A 15,423-nucleotide genomic window follows, 5' to 3' on the forward strand; every position below is an offset into this window, starting at 1 on the left:
TATTTGTCCTATCTATCTATCTATCTATCTATCTATCTATCTATCTATCTATCTATCTATCTATCTATCATCTATCTACATTTTTTTTCTGTTCTAGATGCTCCTGGCATCTAGAACACACTCAACAAACATCCCCTAGATGACAGGAGTGGTTGACTGGATGTCAGCAGTGGCACACGTGACTTCTCATAAGCTTCTTCCTCTTTCACTTTCTTGACTCGCTCTGCTGTCCTCTGGTTCAGTTAAAAAATTCTTCCCACAACCACCTGGGTTCAAGTCTCTCTCTTGTCACTACCTTCTGGTTCTGCATGGGGCTTTGGGAAGTTGAAATGAGTTGTTCTCGTGAATGGACCAGTTCCTGGCACATGCTTAAGTGCAGGTGTATGTGTGCTCTGATCCTGAGGCTAAAGCAGTGATTTGGGGGACGAAAAGGAAACTGAGGTAGAGACGGAGGGTAGAGTATGCAGTGAGTGAAGTCAGAACAGTAGACTGACAAGCTTCAGGGAGAGCAAGGCTGCCCATTTCTTTGTCAGAGGCGGCCAATGGCCCTGGCTAAACATGTTTAAGATTAGTGTTTGTGGCTTAGGTGTGGTCCTCACAGGAATAGAAAGGAAGGAGAATGGGAAATGGGTCATGTTTCCTTTGGCAGAAATATGAGTCCATGTCCCAGTTTTTCAAAAATGGGCTAGGGCATTGTTATTGCTTGAGTGTATTTATTGGTGTAGGTGGCCTGCCCTGCTCTATAAATAAAAATAGCTTGACCAGCAGAAATATGACTACACCAAGAGACTGTGACAAAAAGCCGGACGCATGGTCTAGGCTAAGAGGTGGACGGCAAGTCATTGAAGTAGCTGACTAAATGGCTCCTTTAATATTACTTGTTATTTGTTCCACTGTTTTGTTACTCACTAGCATAGGGCATAACCCAGCAGGGAACAAAGTTTACAGAGACCTGGGAGGTAGACAGCCATCCTTGCCGTGAGCACGCACCTCCATCACTTTGCACTGGCAGGTCTCTCAGCAGGTTTAGGACCAGGCTTCCCGGGATCTGGTTCTCATTACTGAGCCCTGCCACTCTTCCCTGCAGTTCTGAGAGGTGCCACTCCCTTTCCCAGGCTAGGATTTCATCTCTTGACCTCACTAATGATGCCTTTGGGAGGTCCTTGAGCCAGGGGTCCTGAAGAATTAAAGACACACTGGCCAAGCAAAATGCCTCCTCCCCCCTCAACTGAGCCTGTGCTCTGCTTGTAAGACATATACCACATAGATTTTTAAGGAGATCATTTTGAAAATCTTTGGGAAGGAAATGAACAGGGCAAAGTGAAGAAGAGAAACCAGCGGGAATATGTAATGCAATGGTTCCATATTAGAGTGTCAGGAAGAGCTGTATGCACTAGAGACATCAGGTTTGAGGCCTGAGAGCACCTTCTATTAACTAGCTAATGCTAAAGTGGGGGATTATTAACAATCCCCCCAAAATAAAGAAAAACCCCAAACTATTTTAGGGCATCACCTCATACCATATGCCAAAATAAATTTCACATGGATTCAAGAATGAATCCATGTAAAATGAAATCTAGAATAAATAAACTTTGATTTATGAATGAGAAAGCACATTCTGAACTTAAATCAAAACTACAAGGAAATTACAGACTTAGCTATTTAAAAATGGAGATTTCTGTGCACCTGTAATAAAAGTAATACAAAATTAAAAGACAATGAGCATGGAAAGTACGATAACTATAAGGTGATTAATATACCTAATATATGGAAATGTTCATGCAAACATCAAAAACACTGCATGATATAAAAATGAATGAGGGAATAGAAATAATTCACAATTGAATGTAGCTAACATGAAAAAAAATCTATCTTTCCTAATGCCTCCAAGGTATGCTAAGTAACAACTTGCGTGTTTCTCTCTAAAAACTACAGATAACCCTCTCGGTGACATTCCAACTGGCATAATTACTTTCTAACAGTGACTCTGAATGTAAAGTTTGTACTTATTTTGGCCTAATAACCCACTTTTTATAACCTTCTCCCAAGACAGTATCAGGAATATAACTCCTGGTTTATTAACACAGGATGGGTATCACAATATCGGACATAAAGCAGGTGGCAGCTTGAACCCCCAACACTAGAAGTTAATTATGGCACATCAAGGTGATGAGCCAGCATGCAGCTTTTAGGAAGGTCACAGAAGCACCTGCGGTGATAAGTCATCTGCAGAAAGAGGCATGGGAGAGAGAGCCTAAGGAGGGACTAAGGAGTTAAAGACCCAGTGCTGGCTAGCTATTGGTATTTCTGGGTGAGGACTACATTAAAATCTTCCCGAAATTATGTGCTGTTTGTGAAAAAAGTGAAATTTATAAAACAAGTCACCATAGCCTTAGTAATTTGATAATGTGGGAACCAAAGTAAGAACTGTAGAAAAGGTTGTGTGTAAAATACAGACCTGAGATTAGGAAGACCTGGTAGGGGAAGAAAATGCTGAAAATGTGCTCAGTTGTCTTGAAGAAAAGAAAGATTGTCCCCGTTTTCTTTCTCTCCTTACTGAACAACTCCTTTGATTTTTACAGACTAAAGAGTGTAGTGGAAGGTACTAATCAACCCAGATTAGGAAAAACAAAACCAAACCTCCAAACTCTCAAGATCTGTTCCAAGGGACACCCCCTACCCCCGACCCCCACCCTGTGAGTTTGCTTTGGGGGGCTGAAATGCAGTCTCTGACGACATAGGGTCTTAAAGTTTCTTAGATCCTATACTTCTCTTTTAGCCAGGAACACAGACCTTCCCTTGGTGTTTTCTGAAGTCCTGGTATTAGTTTAGCTGCTGCTGTAGTGGCCTGGTTTTGTTTGTCTATTTCTGGAGAGCAGTGTGTCCTGCAGCCACAGATATTTACTGGTACATACAGGCTGTGCAGAGACCCGGCGGCTGCATGCAGTCAGCTTGTGTGTTTCTAACAATTTCCCAGTGTTACCTTCATCGTCTCTGAGGCAGAGGTACACAGAATGATGCTTAAGAGCATGCGGGTAGGACAGAGGTAAAAGGGTGAACACACCCCGGTAGAGAGGAGGCCACAAACACCCAGCAAGCCTTTCCCCCTTTGCTTGTTAGACTGTGAAGTCCGTGAGCCCCAAACACCTCTGTCTCTGCTGTGGAGCTGTGAGGAGGTACTTACGAAAACCAAGGCTAGAGCCCACGAACACTCATCAAAAGGTGACACAGGAAATCGACTCCGGGGAATGGATTCTCTCCTGGGCTGCTTTCTGATGTCAGGCTCCAGGAACTAGGGCAGAGGAGAGCAGCTGCAATCCCCAGCTCGGAGCTAGTGTCCTGCCTGCATTCACAGCAGTGTCCAAGTAAACAACTCTGAACTTTGGTACATTTGTGCTGACTGATGTCACTATCAGCTGATTTCACTTTCGGTTTTTAACTTGCCTGTGTCTTATGACTTTTCAGAAATAAAGAGCATAAACAACTTCTTGTTGCTCACCGGAGCACATGACCCATACCTGAACACACAAACCACCTGATCAGTGAGTCAGGTGAGGGTGCTGGTTGTACCACACCAACTTCCGAAAGGAAAGTAGATGCCAGCTTCCAGAGCTCCAGGGGATGTAACCCAGATAAACACAACCTAGAATCTTTCTAGGGAGGGCCTTAGATCATGTGGCCAAGCCCCCAGCCAGCGCACAGGTGGAACCTGGGTCCCCTCTACTCATTCATTCAGAAGGCAGATATACCATGGACCCATTTTTGGGGGGGCAGGGAAGGGGGACTGTTTTTCTGTATTGGAAACTTTGCCAATGCTCAACAGTTATGGAGCAACAGGAGCAGTGTGATCCCATCTGAAACTAAAAGAGAAAGAAAGCATTGAGTTCAAAGTCGTAGGGAGGGGACTTGTGGCCCGGGCTTACAACTTGCCTTCGCTGCTCACATGATCGCTGGAACTTTGGAATTGGGAAAGCTTGGGAAAGACAGTAGACAGCTCCCGAATAATGCTCCTTCTTGGGTTTCTCTTCCTTTCTCTAGGACACCCTGTGCCCAACTGAGGTCTTACTTCTTCCTAGGGATTCTCTTTGCCTCTATGCTAGGTTCGAGTTCTTATTTTTCTGGATCAGAAACTTTTCTCTTCCTTGGTTTATTCGCTCGTTAGAATTAATCTCCGTGATTTCTTGAGAAAGGAGGGACACCAAAGGTGTTTTTTTTTTTTTAAAGTTTGCCAAACTGATAAGATCTTTATTTTATTCTTAAGCTTGTTCAAAGTTGGACAGAACTTTTGGTTAAACTCATTTTCCTATACAGTGTTGAGACTGTATTCCACACTGTCCACCTTTGCTGTTATTGTTGGGAAGTTCAAAGCTTTTTGCCCTCTCGGCTTTTTGCTTTTAAAAGAAAGTGCCATTTTAGTGAGGTCTTGGAAAGAAAAAATTAAATGTGCAACCACTGTGCCATTTTCAACTGGAGTCTAAGTCAGCCCTGCCCCTGCAATGTTTCTGTCTTTCCTTCTGTTATTGTGAGGCACGGTCTGTCTCACCTTATAGCTCAGACTGGCTTCCAACTCTCAGAAATCCTCCTGCCTTTGCTTCCCAAGGGTTGGGATTACAGACCATGTCTGGTTCCTCCTCTTTTTTCCCTGTTTTCATTCCAACAGGGCTCGCTTGCTCGGTTGTTCACTGGTTCTGATGATCTACCGAGTCCGTGGTCGAGCTTACTGCTTTTAATAAGCAACTAACCTCCTGCTGCCAAAGCCTTCGCTGTGTAGGCATCACTTTGCCCTCGAACTTCCCCACACTCTGCTAAGTTTCCTTGGGAAGAGTTTCGGAACTCTTTGCTCTTATGTATGCTTTTCCCGAGACCTGATATCAGAGCTATTTCTGTGGAGCTGCTCTTCGTGACAGTGTTGCTTGTCTTGAGTGACATGGCTGTTCTTAGAGTAGGTGCTGGTGAGGCAGTCGTCTGGTCTGTTCACCTTGACAGTTCCCATATGGAACTTCTACCTTACGAAGAAGCTGGGCAAAGGTGACTAGCTCCAGTACAAAGGGGCAGAGCCTTTGTACTATGGTTGGGTGGCAAAGGGATGTCTCTAACCTGCTTGCACCTGCTTGGAGCAACTTGCCTCTGCAACTTGTAGAGGGGCTGAAGGAGGAAGTCTGAAGGGAGGGAAGTGGATACAGCCTTGCATTTATTATGAGGTCTCTAACTTTTCTGGAATGCACATCTTTTCATTTATTGGGTTTATCGTGAGTGTGGGTGCACGAGCCCACACACAGCAAGACTGTGTATGAGTGGTCAGTTGTTCTAGCACTGCTCCATCACACTGCTTTACTTCTTTCTCCAGAACTTTCCTGGGCTATTTTGTCTCACTAGTCTGATTATTCTTTTGCCAGCACTGATCACTGTAGCTTTAGAGAAAGTCTTGAAGTCAATTAATGTCAGTCCCCTGACTCAGATCTTTTGCAATGTTGTCTGTTTCATATAAACTCCAGACACAGCTTATTGAGATCCACAAAATAATGCACTGCAGTTTTGAGACTGACCCACGGATCAAGGTGTGAAGAGCTAACATCTTGACACTACTGGGCCTTCACATCCATGAACATAAAATAGAGCTCCATTTATTGAATGCTCTGATCTCTCCAAGTTTTTAAAATTTTTCTTCATATATTTTGATGTTTTGTTAGATTTGCACCTAAGAATTTTATTGTTTGGTGTTAATGGTCTTGTGATTTTTTTTTAAAGATTTATTTATTTATTATGTATACAGAAGAGGGCGCCAGATCTCATTACAGATGGTTGTGAGCCACCATGTGGTTGCTGGGAATTGAACTCAGGACCTCTGGAAGAGCAGTCAGTGCTCTTAACCTCTGAGCCATCTCTCCAGCCCTGGTCTTGTGATTTTTGCCTTCAAGTTCTAAATGTTCATTGCTGGGGTGCTTATGGGGTGGAAATTTACTTTTGTATATTAGGTGTGTTAATTAGTTTTCTAATGCTTTGGCAAACTACCTTTGAAAATAAACTTACAAGAAAGAAAATATAATTTTCATTCTTGATTTTGGAGGCTTTGCCCACACCAGGACACACACAAAAATCTTACAAAAATCAGAGATCCTGAAATAACTCTGAGTATTATATCCGACCACAATGCATCAATAATAAGTGAATCACTAGTAATTACACAAATTCATGGCAATTAAAACAACATATTGCCGAGTGATGAATGGATACAGAAGAACTATAGAAAGAAATTTTTTAAATTCCAGAATTAAGTGAAAATACAACATGCAGAACCTCTGGGACACTTTACAAGCAGTCTTAAGAGGGAAAAATTATAGCTCTAAGAACCTACACTAAAAAATCAGAAAGGACCCCAAGAAATGACTTGATGCATCTCAAGAATTTGGAAAAACAAGAACAAATCCAGTAGAAGGAAAAAAATAATAAAAATCTGAGTAGGAATTAAAGAAAATAATTTGTAAATCAGTAAATATAATAAGTCATATAACTGGACTTAAAGACAAAAATTATATGATCATCTCAATAGGTGAAGAAAAGGCATTTGACCAACTCCAGCATGCGTTCATGATAAAAGTCCTAGAGAGAGTGGGATTGGAGGGAACATAGCTCAACATATATACGACACACACACACACACACACACACACACACACACACACACACACACAGCCAACATCATCCTAAATGGAGAAAAGCCTAACTGATGGATGAGCTCAGTATTCATTAGTGTCTTTAATTCTGAGCCATTGTTTCTTAGAGTTTACAGCTTTCTATATTACTCATCCTTTCTCATAGTGCCTACTTATTCCACTCAAAGCCTTGGCATATTAATCTAATTACTATAAATTCCTGAGAGATCTAGTGGGGATTTTCCAGAGAAGGGAACTTTTGAGTTTAATCTTCAAGGAGAAGTACAGGCTTTCCAGTTGTACTGCAAGATTTACATAATAATCAGATGGAATGAATGGTCTTTATGGAAGGAAGACCATATTTAGGAAATTTAAATATTATAACATGAGGAAACGTGAAAATGGTCTACATGTCAGGTATTTATAGCAAATAAGAGATAAGGGGAGGGATTATTAGACAGCTCAGTGGGTATAGGCACTTGTTGCCAAGCCTGACCACCTGAGTACCATCCCTGTACCCATGTGGTAGGAGAATGGACTCCAGCAAATTGTCTTCTGACCTCCATGTGTACCATGGCATACATGACTCAATGGTGCATGAGCATTCACACCCCCCACAAAATAATGTAATAAGACATTAAAAAATATGGTACAAGGCAGGGGATTATAAGGGAAAGGATAAAGGCAAAATAATTAAGGAAATACCTCTGTACACGCCAGTCTTCCAAGAGACCAGTTTGTTACTTTGGTTATACTCACAAAGATGTTCAACTCTAGAGTTTGTAGTCTCAAACTTTCTTATAACTGAAGTTTCAAAGAACAAATGTCAATTTAAAAATTTAGATTTTCATGAAGTTTAGCTTTCCCTGATTTATGAGAACAGGGGCAGGTTGACTTTTTAGAGCTCATACTCTATCACGGTGTCAGTTACCAAGGTAAGAATTCCTAGCAAAGTAATTAGGGACCTGGGATCCCAGACACCAACCCCCACAACACAGTCCTTACTGAGAAAAACAGTTGTTTCCTACCATGTGTAAGGATTCTTGAGGAAATTTATGCTCAGAATTCCCTACAAATAACGTTTATTCTCTTAACACTGCAGTGAGCTCTCGAGTCCTTCTCAGCTACTAGAAACACTGACTGCAGAGTCTCTTTATCCCACTTAGACCTGTGACCTGTGTCTGCTGTGTCTCCTGCTTCCTCGCTCACTCACCTTCATCTTGACTGACACACTTGCTACACTTACTCCTTTGCACATGCTGCAGGAATCTCTCCTTGTACTCACTGTATTTTTATTTGTATTTTTGTGTGATACTGGAGTGTGAACTAGGGCCTCCCCACACTAGGCATGTAGTTCTCTCTACCGAGCTACACCCCCAGTTTCCCTCCTTGTTGTTTTAGTCTTTTGGTTGGATACAGGATTTTATTAGGTTGCTGAGACTGCTCTTGAACTCATGCCTTGAACTTGTAATCTGAGTCAGGTTCCTAAGCAGATGGGATTATAGCTTGTACCCCCTAGCCTGACTGCTCACCACCTTATGACAAATGTGATGTGTAGGACTTGCTTCCAAAGTATCCACTTGAATAAAACGCTGGAGGTGTGCACTCACTGACTCTAGGAAAAATGGGACTTCTAATCTTTCACAACTTTGCTTAATTATGAGATGTAAAATGACTTTGAAACCATAATATGTTTCCATGTCATTTGGTTCCCTTTGGTCTGTTCAATTAGCATCTTTTAATATGTGCTTTTTCATCAACTGGAGGTATACAAATTAGTGCTTTACTATGTATTCTTATTCAGTTATTATTAGTATTTATTATCTTGCTTTTTAAATGTTGCTCAGGCTAGCCTTAAATCCCTGATCCTTCTGCCTCTACCTCCCAAGTGCTGGGATTACTAGTGTGCCACTACGCCCAACTATCATGTATGTTCACAGGAACAATTATATGATGTTCTTCTAGAAGGGAGAGATATTGTTTATTTCTCCTGTGCTTTCTCTAGCATACCAACTATCTAAAAGAGATGCAGGAGTGATGCTGGCTGCTGATTCAATAAAGGGACTAAAATCTCTTTCCTTTCTTGAAGTCTTAGTTTTTTGTTGTTATATACACACATAATTTTGGAAGAAATCAACAGTTTCAAGCTCTTTCCCATGTTGATACAAATTAAATATATGTGTTTTTAACGTTTCTATATTTCCTCTGGATTTTTAAAACCTCTGAAAGATGTTTCCTTTAAGGAAGATGGGCTATGTAAAATCTGTAGTTCAGTATCCACATATGCATGTGAAGGGGGGAGGGGGGCTGCTGACTTTTACTGTGTCAGCACATCTCGATCAGCCACAGTTCTCAGAGTAACTGTCAGCGTGATGAACTGTTGCCGTGGAGCTTCAGATGGAAGGTGAGCGGCCATTACTCTCACTTGGTTTCTTGTTGCCTTTAGTTGGACGAGGAACCATCTGCTCAGAGCTCTTCAGAATGAACTCTTCAGGCTGAAGACTGTTGCCCTGGACAATATTTGCATCCATTTTAGAACGTGGGGGAACAGTCTCCTGTTTGCTGCTGGGAAGCGTCTTATCTTCAGTGTCTCTGCCACAGAGTTCGGAATGCTTTTTCCTCTTCTGAAGATTGCAGAGGGGTGATAAACTTTCAAATGAGCCCTGAGGCACAGACCGGAGCCATTCTGAGGCATTTGTCATAAGATTCCTTTGGGTTTTAAAAGGGAGATTTCTGGTTGGTGTCCAAGGTGTGCTGTATCTTCTTATATTTATGCAAGCAGTTGGAATAAGTCTAGAAAAGAAATGAAATGTATGAGTTTTTGCCTAGTGTGTACCTACTTTGTGGTCTTAGGTATAATGCAGATTGTATATTTTCCCTTGGGTGAGCTCACTTTCCCTTAAGACTTTATCTTCAGCTTTATGAAGATGAGCTAAATCTTCATCTCTGGTTCTAAGTGTTTGGTTCTACTCCAATCCTGTTCTAGACACCCAGAGGACGTGGTTATACTTTGCCATTAAAATGTAGTTTATTCCAGATAGGCGGTGGTGCATGCCTTTAATCCCAGCACTTAGGAGGCAGAGCCAGGCAGATCTCTGTGAGTTCGAGGCCAGCCTGGTCTACAGAGCAAGATCCAGGACAGGCACCAAAACTACAAGGAGAAACCCTGTCTTGAGAAACCAAAAAAAAAAAAATTGGAAAAAAATGTAGTTTATTCCATTAGACTAGATGGATTATACATGGTATAGGATATTTTTAGATAACTAGTAAGAGTTAATGAGTTTAAGAGAGAGAAGTTTCCCTCTTGAGGGAGATTTTTAAATCATTACTTGTCGCTATTTACAGTCTATTTTTCTTTAGACTTCTATTTAACTGGGAATTTTAGCTATACTTTCATTAAACTTTTAAGTTATGAAGTAATTGTAGCATCATATGCACTTGGAAGAAATAATAGGGACAGATTGCATATACCCCTCACCTGATCCCTCTAGATGTGACATTTTTTAAAGTCTCAGTGAAACAGTACAGTGAATATACTGCCACTGGTGCAGACAAGATACAGAACCATGCCCTCCTGTTGTTCTTATGGGCCCACTTCTCTCCTGTCTTGACTTCTCTTTAACTCCTGGAAAACATTAACTTGTCTTCCAAATGATATCATTTTGTTGTTTCAAGAATGTTATGTAAATGTAACCACACAATGTGCAGCCTTCTGGAATTAATTTTTCTACCACCCCAGTATAATTCTTTGGGGATTCATTGTTGTTCTGTTTCTCCTGTTAATTTTTTTTAAATCAATTTTCTTGAGTAGTAGTCAGTAGCATGGATATATACTATAATTTAATGATTTACCAATGAAGGACCTGTGGATTATTTCGAGTTTATGGGTATTGCAAATAAAGCTGAATAAACATTTATGTGCAGGATTTTGTGTGAACTTGTTTTTTACTCACTGGGATTAAATTCCAGGAAAGCAGTTGCTAGTTATATGGTAGTTATATATTTATTTTTGTTTTATTTTTGAAAGAGACTCTTGCTATGTTGTCTGGGGTGGACTTGAACTTACAGTCTTCCTAACTCTTTCTTCTCCAAGTACTAGGATTAGAGGTATGTGCTATCACACCAGCCATGAGATACTTACTTAAGAGACTATCAATTTTTTTTAAGAGTTGTTATCCCATTTTATGTTCCCAGCAGCGATATATAAATGACACAAGGTCTGCATCCTCACTGGCATATGGTGTTCCAGTTGTTTCATGTTTTTGTTTAGCTATTCTGATATGTGTGCAGCAATAGCTTATTGTGTATTAACTTGCATTGCTGATGCTAATACTTTTTGTAGTTGTGTACTACCTATGTATTGCTTAGCTAAATGCCTATTAATGTCTTTTGCCCATTTTCTAATGACATGGTTTTTTTTCTGAAGATTTATTTTAAATTATATGTATGCCTGTGTGTGTGTGTGTGTTTGTGTGCCTGTGGAGGCCAGAAGAGGGTGACTGATTTCCCTGGTGGTTGTAAGCTGCCCAGTGTGGGTGCTGAGAACAAACAGGTCCTTTGCAAGAGCAATTCATGCTGTTAACTGCTGAGCCATCCCTTTAGCCCTGAAATGTTTTTCTAACTATTGAATTGGAGCATTCTCTCTGTGTCTATGTATGTATATATGTGTATATACATGTTCATGAGTGTGCATGGTTTTGGAATGTTGACATTAGGTGTCTTCCTCAGGTGCTTTCCACCTTTTTTTTTTTCCAAGACAGGAACTCTGAAGTTGGAATCACTCTAGGACATACCTTCTTATAGACTTAGAGGGTATCTAAGATTTCATTTTGCTATAAAAATGTATGATATTTATTTTATTAGCGTAGTTTGATTATACAGCAAGCCCCAGACATTCCTCTGTCTTTGCCTCTCCAACACTAATTAGTATTATAGGCATGCATCAACCACTCAACTTTTTACTTGGGTGCTGGGAATTGTACTCATGTCTTTGTTTGCCCACAAGCACTTTACTGATGAACCACCTCTCTAGCCATGAAGGGTTCTTTAATTAAGATAATAATATTTTGATATGGTTTCTAAGTAATTTTTCCTATTTCATAGTACTTAGTAAAATTTTCTTTTTAAAATTTTATGTGTATGGGTGTTTTGCCTGCACATATTTGTGTACACTTAATGTCTGGTGCTAGAAGCTTCAGAAGCTAGAAGAGAGCATCCAATCCCTTGGAACTTTAATTACAGACAGCTGTGAGCTGCTATGTGGCTGTTGGGAATTGAACTTGGTCCTCTGGAAGAACAGGCAGTGCTCTTAACCACTGAGTCATCTCTTCAGCCCCTTTTGTAGAATTTTAAATATGCTTTTGTGTTGTTTTGTGTTTTGGAGACAGAATTATTATATAGCCCTAGCTGGACTGGTATTCAGTTGGTAGCCCAGGCTGAACTTTTACTTGCAGCAATCCTCCTGCCTTACTCTCCCAAGTGTTGGGATTACAGGCATGCATTACCGTGCTTGGCTTTTTATAGGGGTCTTTTTCAAAGTAAACATTTTAAGTACAACTTACTTTTTTCTCTTTTATGAATCGTATTTTTGATATTAGGCATAAGAAATTTTAGCTTAGCCTTAGATCTGGGGATTTCCTGTGTTTTTCTAAAAGTTTTGTAGTTTGATATTGTGTATTAGACTCCATGCTCCATTTTGAATTAACCTACGTATAAACGATGGATTTAAGCATTTTTTGTTTGTTGTTTAAAGGTGGTTCAGCCGATTTTTGTCAATCTACTCCATTCCACAGATGTGTCTCCTCCTCCAATACTCCGTTGTACTGCTGTCACTTTATGAAAGTTCTGGAAATCCACAGGCCAATTTCTTTTGCCTAATTGTTTTTAATGTTTAGTATTTTTGTTACATTAGCCTTAATTATGTCTATAACAAGTCTACTGAGACTTTGATGGGAATTGTGTTGAATCTGTGTATCCACAGGAAGAGCTGACATCTTGAGTTTTCTAATCCACAAACATGTTTACCTTTTCTATTTATTTACATTTGGTTTTCAACATTCTTGTTATTTTCAGCTGTAAGATCTGCACAGATTTTGTAGAGTTACATATATGTACTTCATTTATTGAGAAGTTGACAATGGTTTTATATATGTAAATTTGGAGGTCACATGTTTATTTCTTATGGCTAGAAGTATAATTATGTTTATATGATTGTCTTATATTCTGAAACCTGGGAGGACTTGCTTGTTTTTCAAGAAGTTTAAAAACAAGTTCCTTGAGATTTTCTACATAGAGAATACTATTTCACAAACAGCAGGTGCTGTTTTTCCTTTCTTCCTGTGGATGTTTTTCCTTCCTTCTTGCCTAGTAGAACCCCTGGCACAAAGGTGAGCAGGTGAGAGTAGTAAAAGCAGACTCCATCAAGTGGCCTGAGACCCTCCCTCCGTTCCTTCTCTTCTGACCGCTGGGTTATTTTCATCACAAACACTGACATGTGTCTGTGCCAGTTAATAGTGTAATGTGGGTTTTCTTCTTTATCTTGCACATGTAGAGGGTTACATTGCTTTTTAAGAACATTGAGCCATTCCTGAATTTCTAAAATAAGACCTACTGCCAAGAGGTAAATCATAATTCCTTTAAAATTTAGCACTGAATTCTATTTGCTAATAGAATGAATAGGACAGAATTTCTTGATTTTCCATTTTTGTTTTCTCTTTGGCTGATTTTGGCATCATGCCAATAGTAACTTCATAAAATGAACTGCAGACTGTTTTCTCATTTTCTGGAAGACATTGTATAAAACTAGTGTTAATTATTCTTTAAATGTTTTATGAAATTGTGCTGTGAAACCATATGGTTCATGAGATTCCTTTGGGGTGGTTAAAATTATGAGTTCAGTTTCCTTACACATATACACACAAACATATAACAATGATTAAAGGAGGTCATGAATTTAAGAGGGAGTGGTGTGGGACATGGGAGGATTTGGACAGAGGAGAGGTGGGAATGATGTAAATGCATGAAAAATAACCATTCAAAATAAAAACTGAGCTATAGGGGCATGAAGACATTCTATTCCACAGAGTATAGTTCTCTGTGTGCTGTGGGATACCATTCTGTATGCTGTGAATATGTTGCTCTGATTGGTTGATAAATAAAATGCTGATTGACCAGCAGCCAGGCAGGAAGCATAGGTGGGGCAAGCAGATGAGGAGAATTCTGGGAAGAGGAAGGACTGAGTCAGGAGTCACCGGCCAGACACAGAGTAAGCAAGATGTCACAGCAGAACTGAGAAAAGGTACCAACCCACATAGGTAAACACAGATAAGAATTATAGGTTAATTTAAGTGTAAAAGCTAGTCAGTAATAAGCCTGAGCTAAGAGACAAGCAATTATAATTAATATAAGTTTCTGAGTGATTATTTTATAAGCGGGCCACAGGACTGCAGGGGCCTGGTGGGACTGGAGAAACTTCAGACTACATTAGCGCCCAACCTGGGGCATTGATCCACACAGACCTATGAAAGCTTAAAGATTCTAAATGCAGAGAAATGGAGCCACACTAGGCTTCCTAGTCTCACAGTCTCATGCCAGCAGCAGCATAGAGACTCATCTCCCAACAGCTGCCTATGAGATGGAGCTGGCTGCCAGCTGCCATAAGCTAAGCAGCATGGTAGATTTCTGGTGCAGTACACAGTGGTGTCTCCAAGCCGCACAGCGTGGTACATGGTGGATATATCTTTTACTAGTACAGACAAAAAGGAAGAGAAAAAAAAGAAAGCAAAGAAAAGAAAAGGATAAAAGGTTTCTGGGCTACAGGCTGCTGGATGGAGGCATGGACCCACTGCCTCTCAGAATCAGTGGGGAGCATGGCTCCCAGAACTGGTGGTGAATTATCTCCACCATGTTGAAAAGCTGAGATGGGTGGAGTAAGCAGCCAAGGCTGCTGCTTCTGTAATAACCACTGCAGTTTAAAGCAATAGATTCACAATAAGGCAGATTCAGATGGAACAAGACTTTAAATGGTTTACAGTGTGTATAAAAATGTATGTAGGTTTGGAAGAGAGAGGAAAATGAATATAGACAGTTGTATAAAGAAATAGTTTCAAAAAATAAAGTCTTTAAAGACATAGTAAAAGTAATATAAAAAATAAGCCACATAAAGACGGAAATCACACACAGAGTCTGGATTATATTGTCTTTGGGATTTTAAACTGCAGAGAGACATTTGATTGTAAAGGCTACTAAGTTAAGCCAATATGTACATGTTAAAGGTATCTTGACTTCAAAATTTGTGTCTCTATGTTGCTTTGGAAAAGAGGTTCTGCTTTTGTTTCCACAGAAGGTGAGAACCTATGGATTGCTTCTAGACTTATTTGGTTTGATCAAGAAAGACCCCCTGAGAGGTCTCCAGATGTTCCAACATCCATATCAGCTTCAAGGCAACTGGCTCAGACAATGCAGCCTCACAGACTACTCCAGTCAGGACTTGACCATAATTCTTAATTTTCTCAGGATCGCCATAATATTGCCAGCAACCCCATCCAGCAGGAAGTAGTATGAGAAGCTATGCCTCCAATCCCAAAATATTATTTATAATTGTTTATTTTTATTTAAAGGGGGTTTATTATAAATGCAATCTCTTTCTAAAGAAGAAAACGGGATAGGTAGAGATATGATAGGATGAAAGGGTAGATTATGGAACCTACTTTTAAAGAGCAACATGTTTAAAAATGTTTTATATTGCTATGGATTTTAGTTGATTGATGCA

At 40.1% G+C, this 15,423-nt stretch overlaps 1 protein-coding gene across 29 annotated transcripts in view; it reads right to left on the reverse strand.

Moving 5' to 3' along the window:
- Positions 1–15,423, reverse strand: part of Agbl3 (AGBL carboxypeptidase 3) — a 104,338-nt gene that overhangs the window by 9,184 nt on the left and 79,731 nt on the right. For 27 of the 29 annotated variants that reach the window (XR_013049757.1, XR_013049759.1, XR_013049771.1 and 24 more), the window contains one exon: positions 8,832–9,446. The exons of the other annotated variants lie outside the window; for them this stretch is intronic. Coding sequence is in view for 10 of the 27 variants with exons in the window: in XM_042273036.2 (XP_042128970.2) it covers positions 9,047–9,446 (400 nt within the window). In the remaining 17 variants the exon portion in view is untranslated. Of the gene's footprint in view, positions 1–8,831; positions 9,447–15,423 lie in introns of those variants that run through there. 29 annotated transcript variants of the gene reach the window in all.

Source organism: Peromyscus maniculatus, chromosome 3, assembly GCF_049852395.1.
Source record: "Peromyscus maniculatus bairdii isolate BWxNUB_F1_BW_parent chromosome 3, HU_Pman_BW_mat_3.1, whole genome shotgun sequence".
In the NCBI taxonomy this organism is placed as follows: domain Eukaryota; kingdom Metazoa; phylum Chordata; class Mammalia; order Rodentia; family Cricetidae; genus Peromyscus; species Peromyscus maniculatus.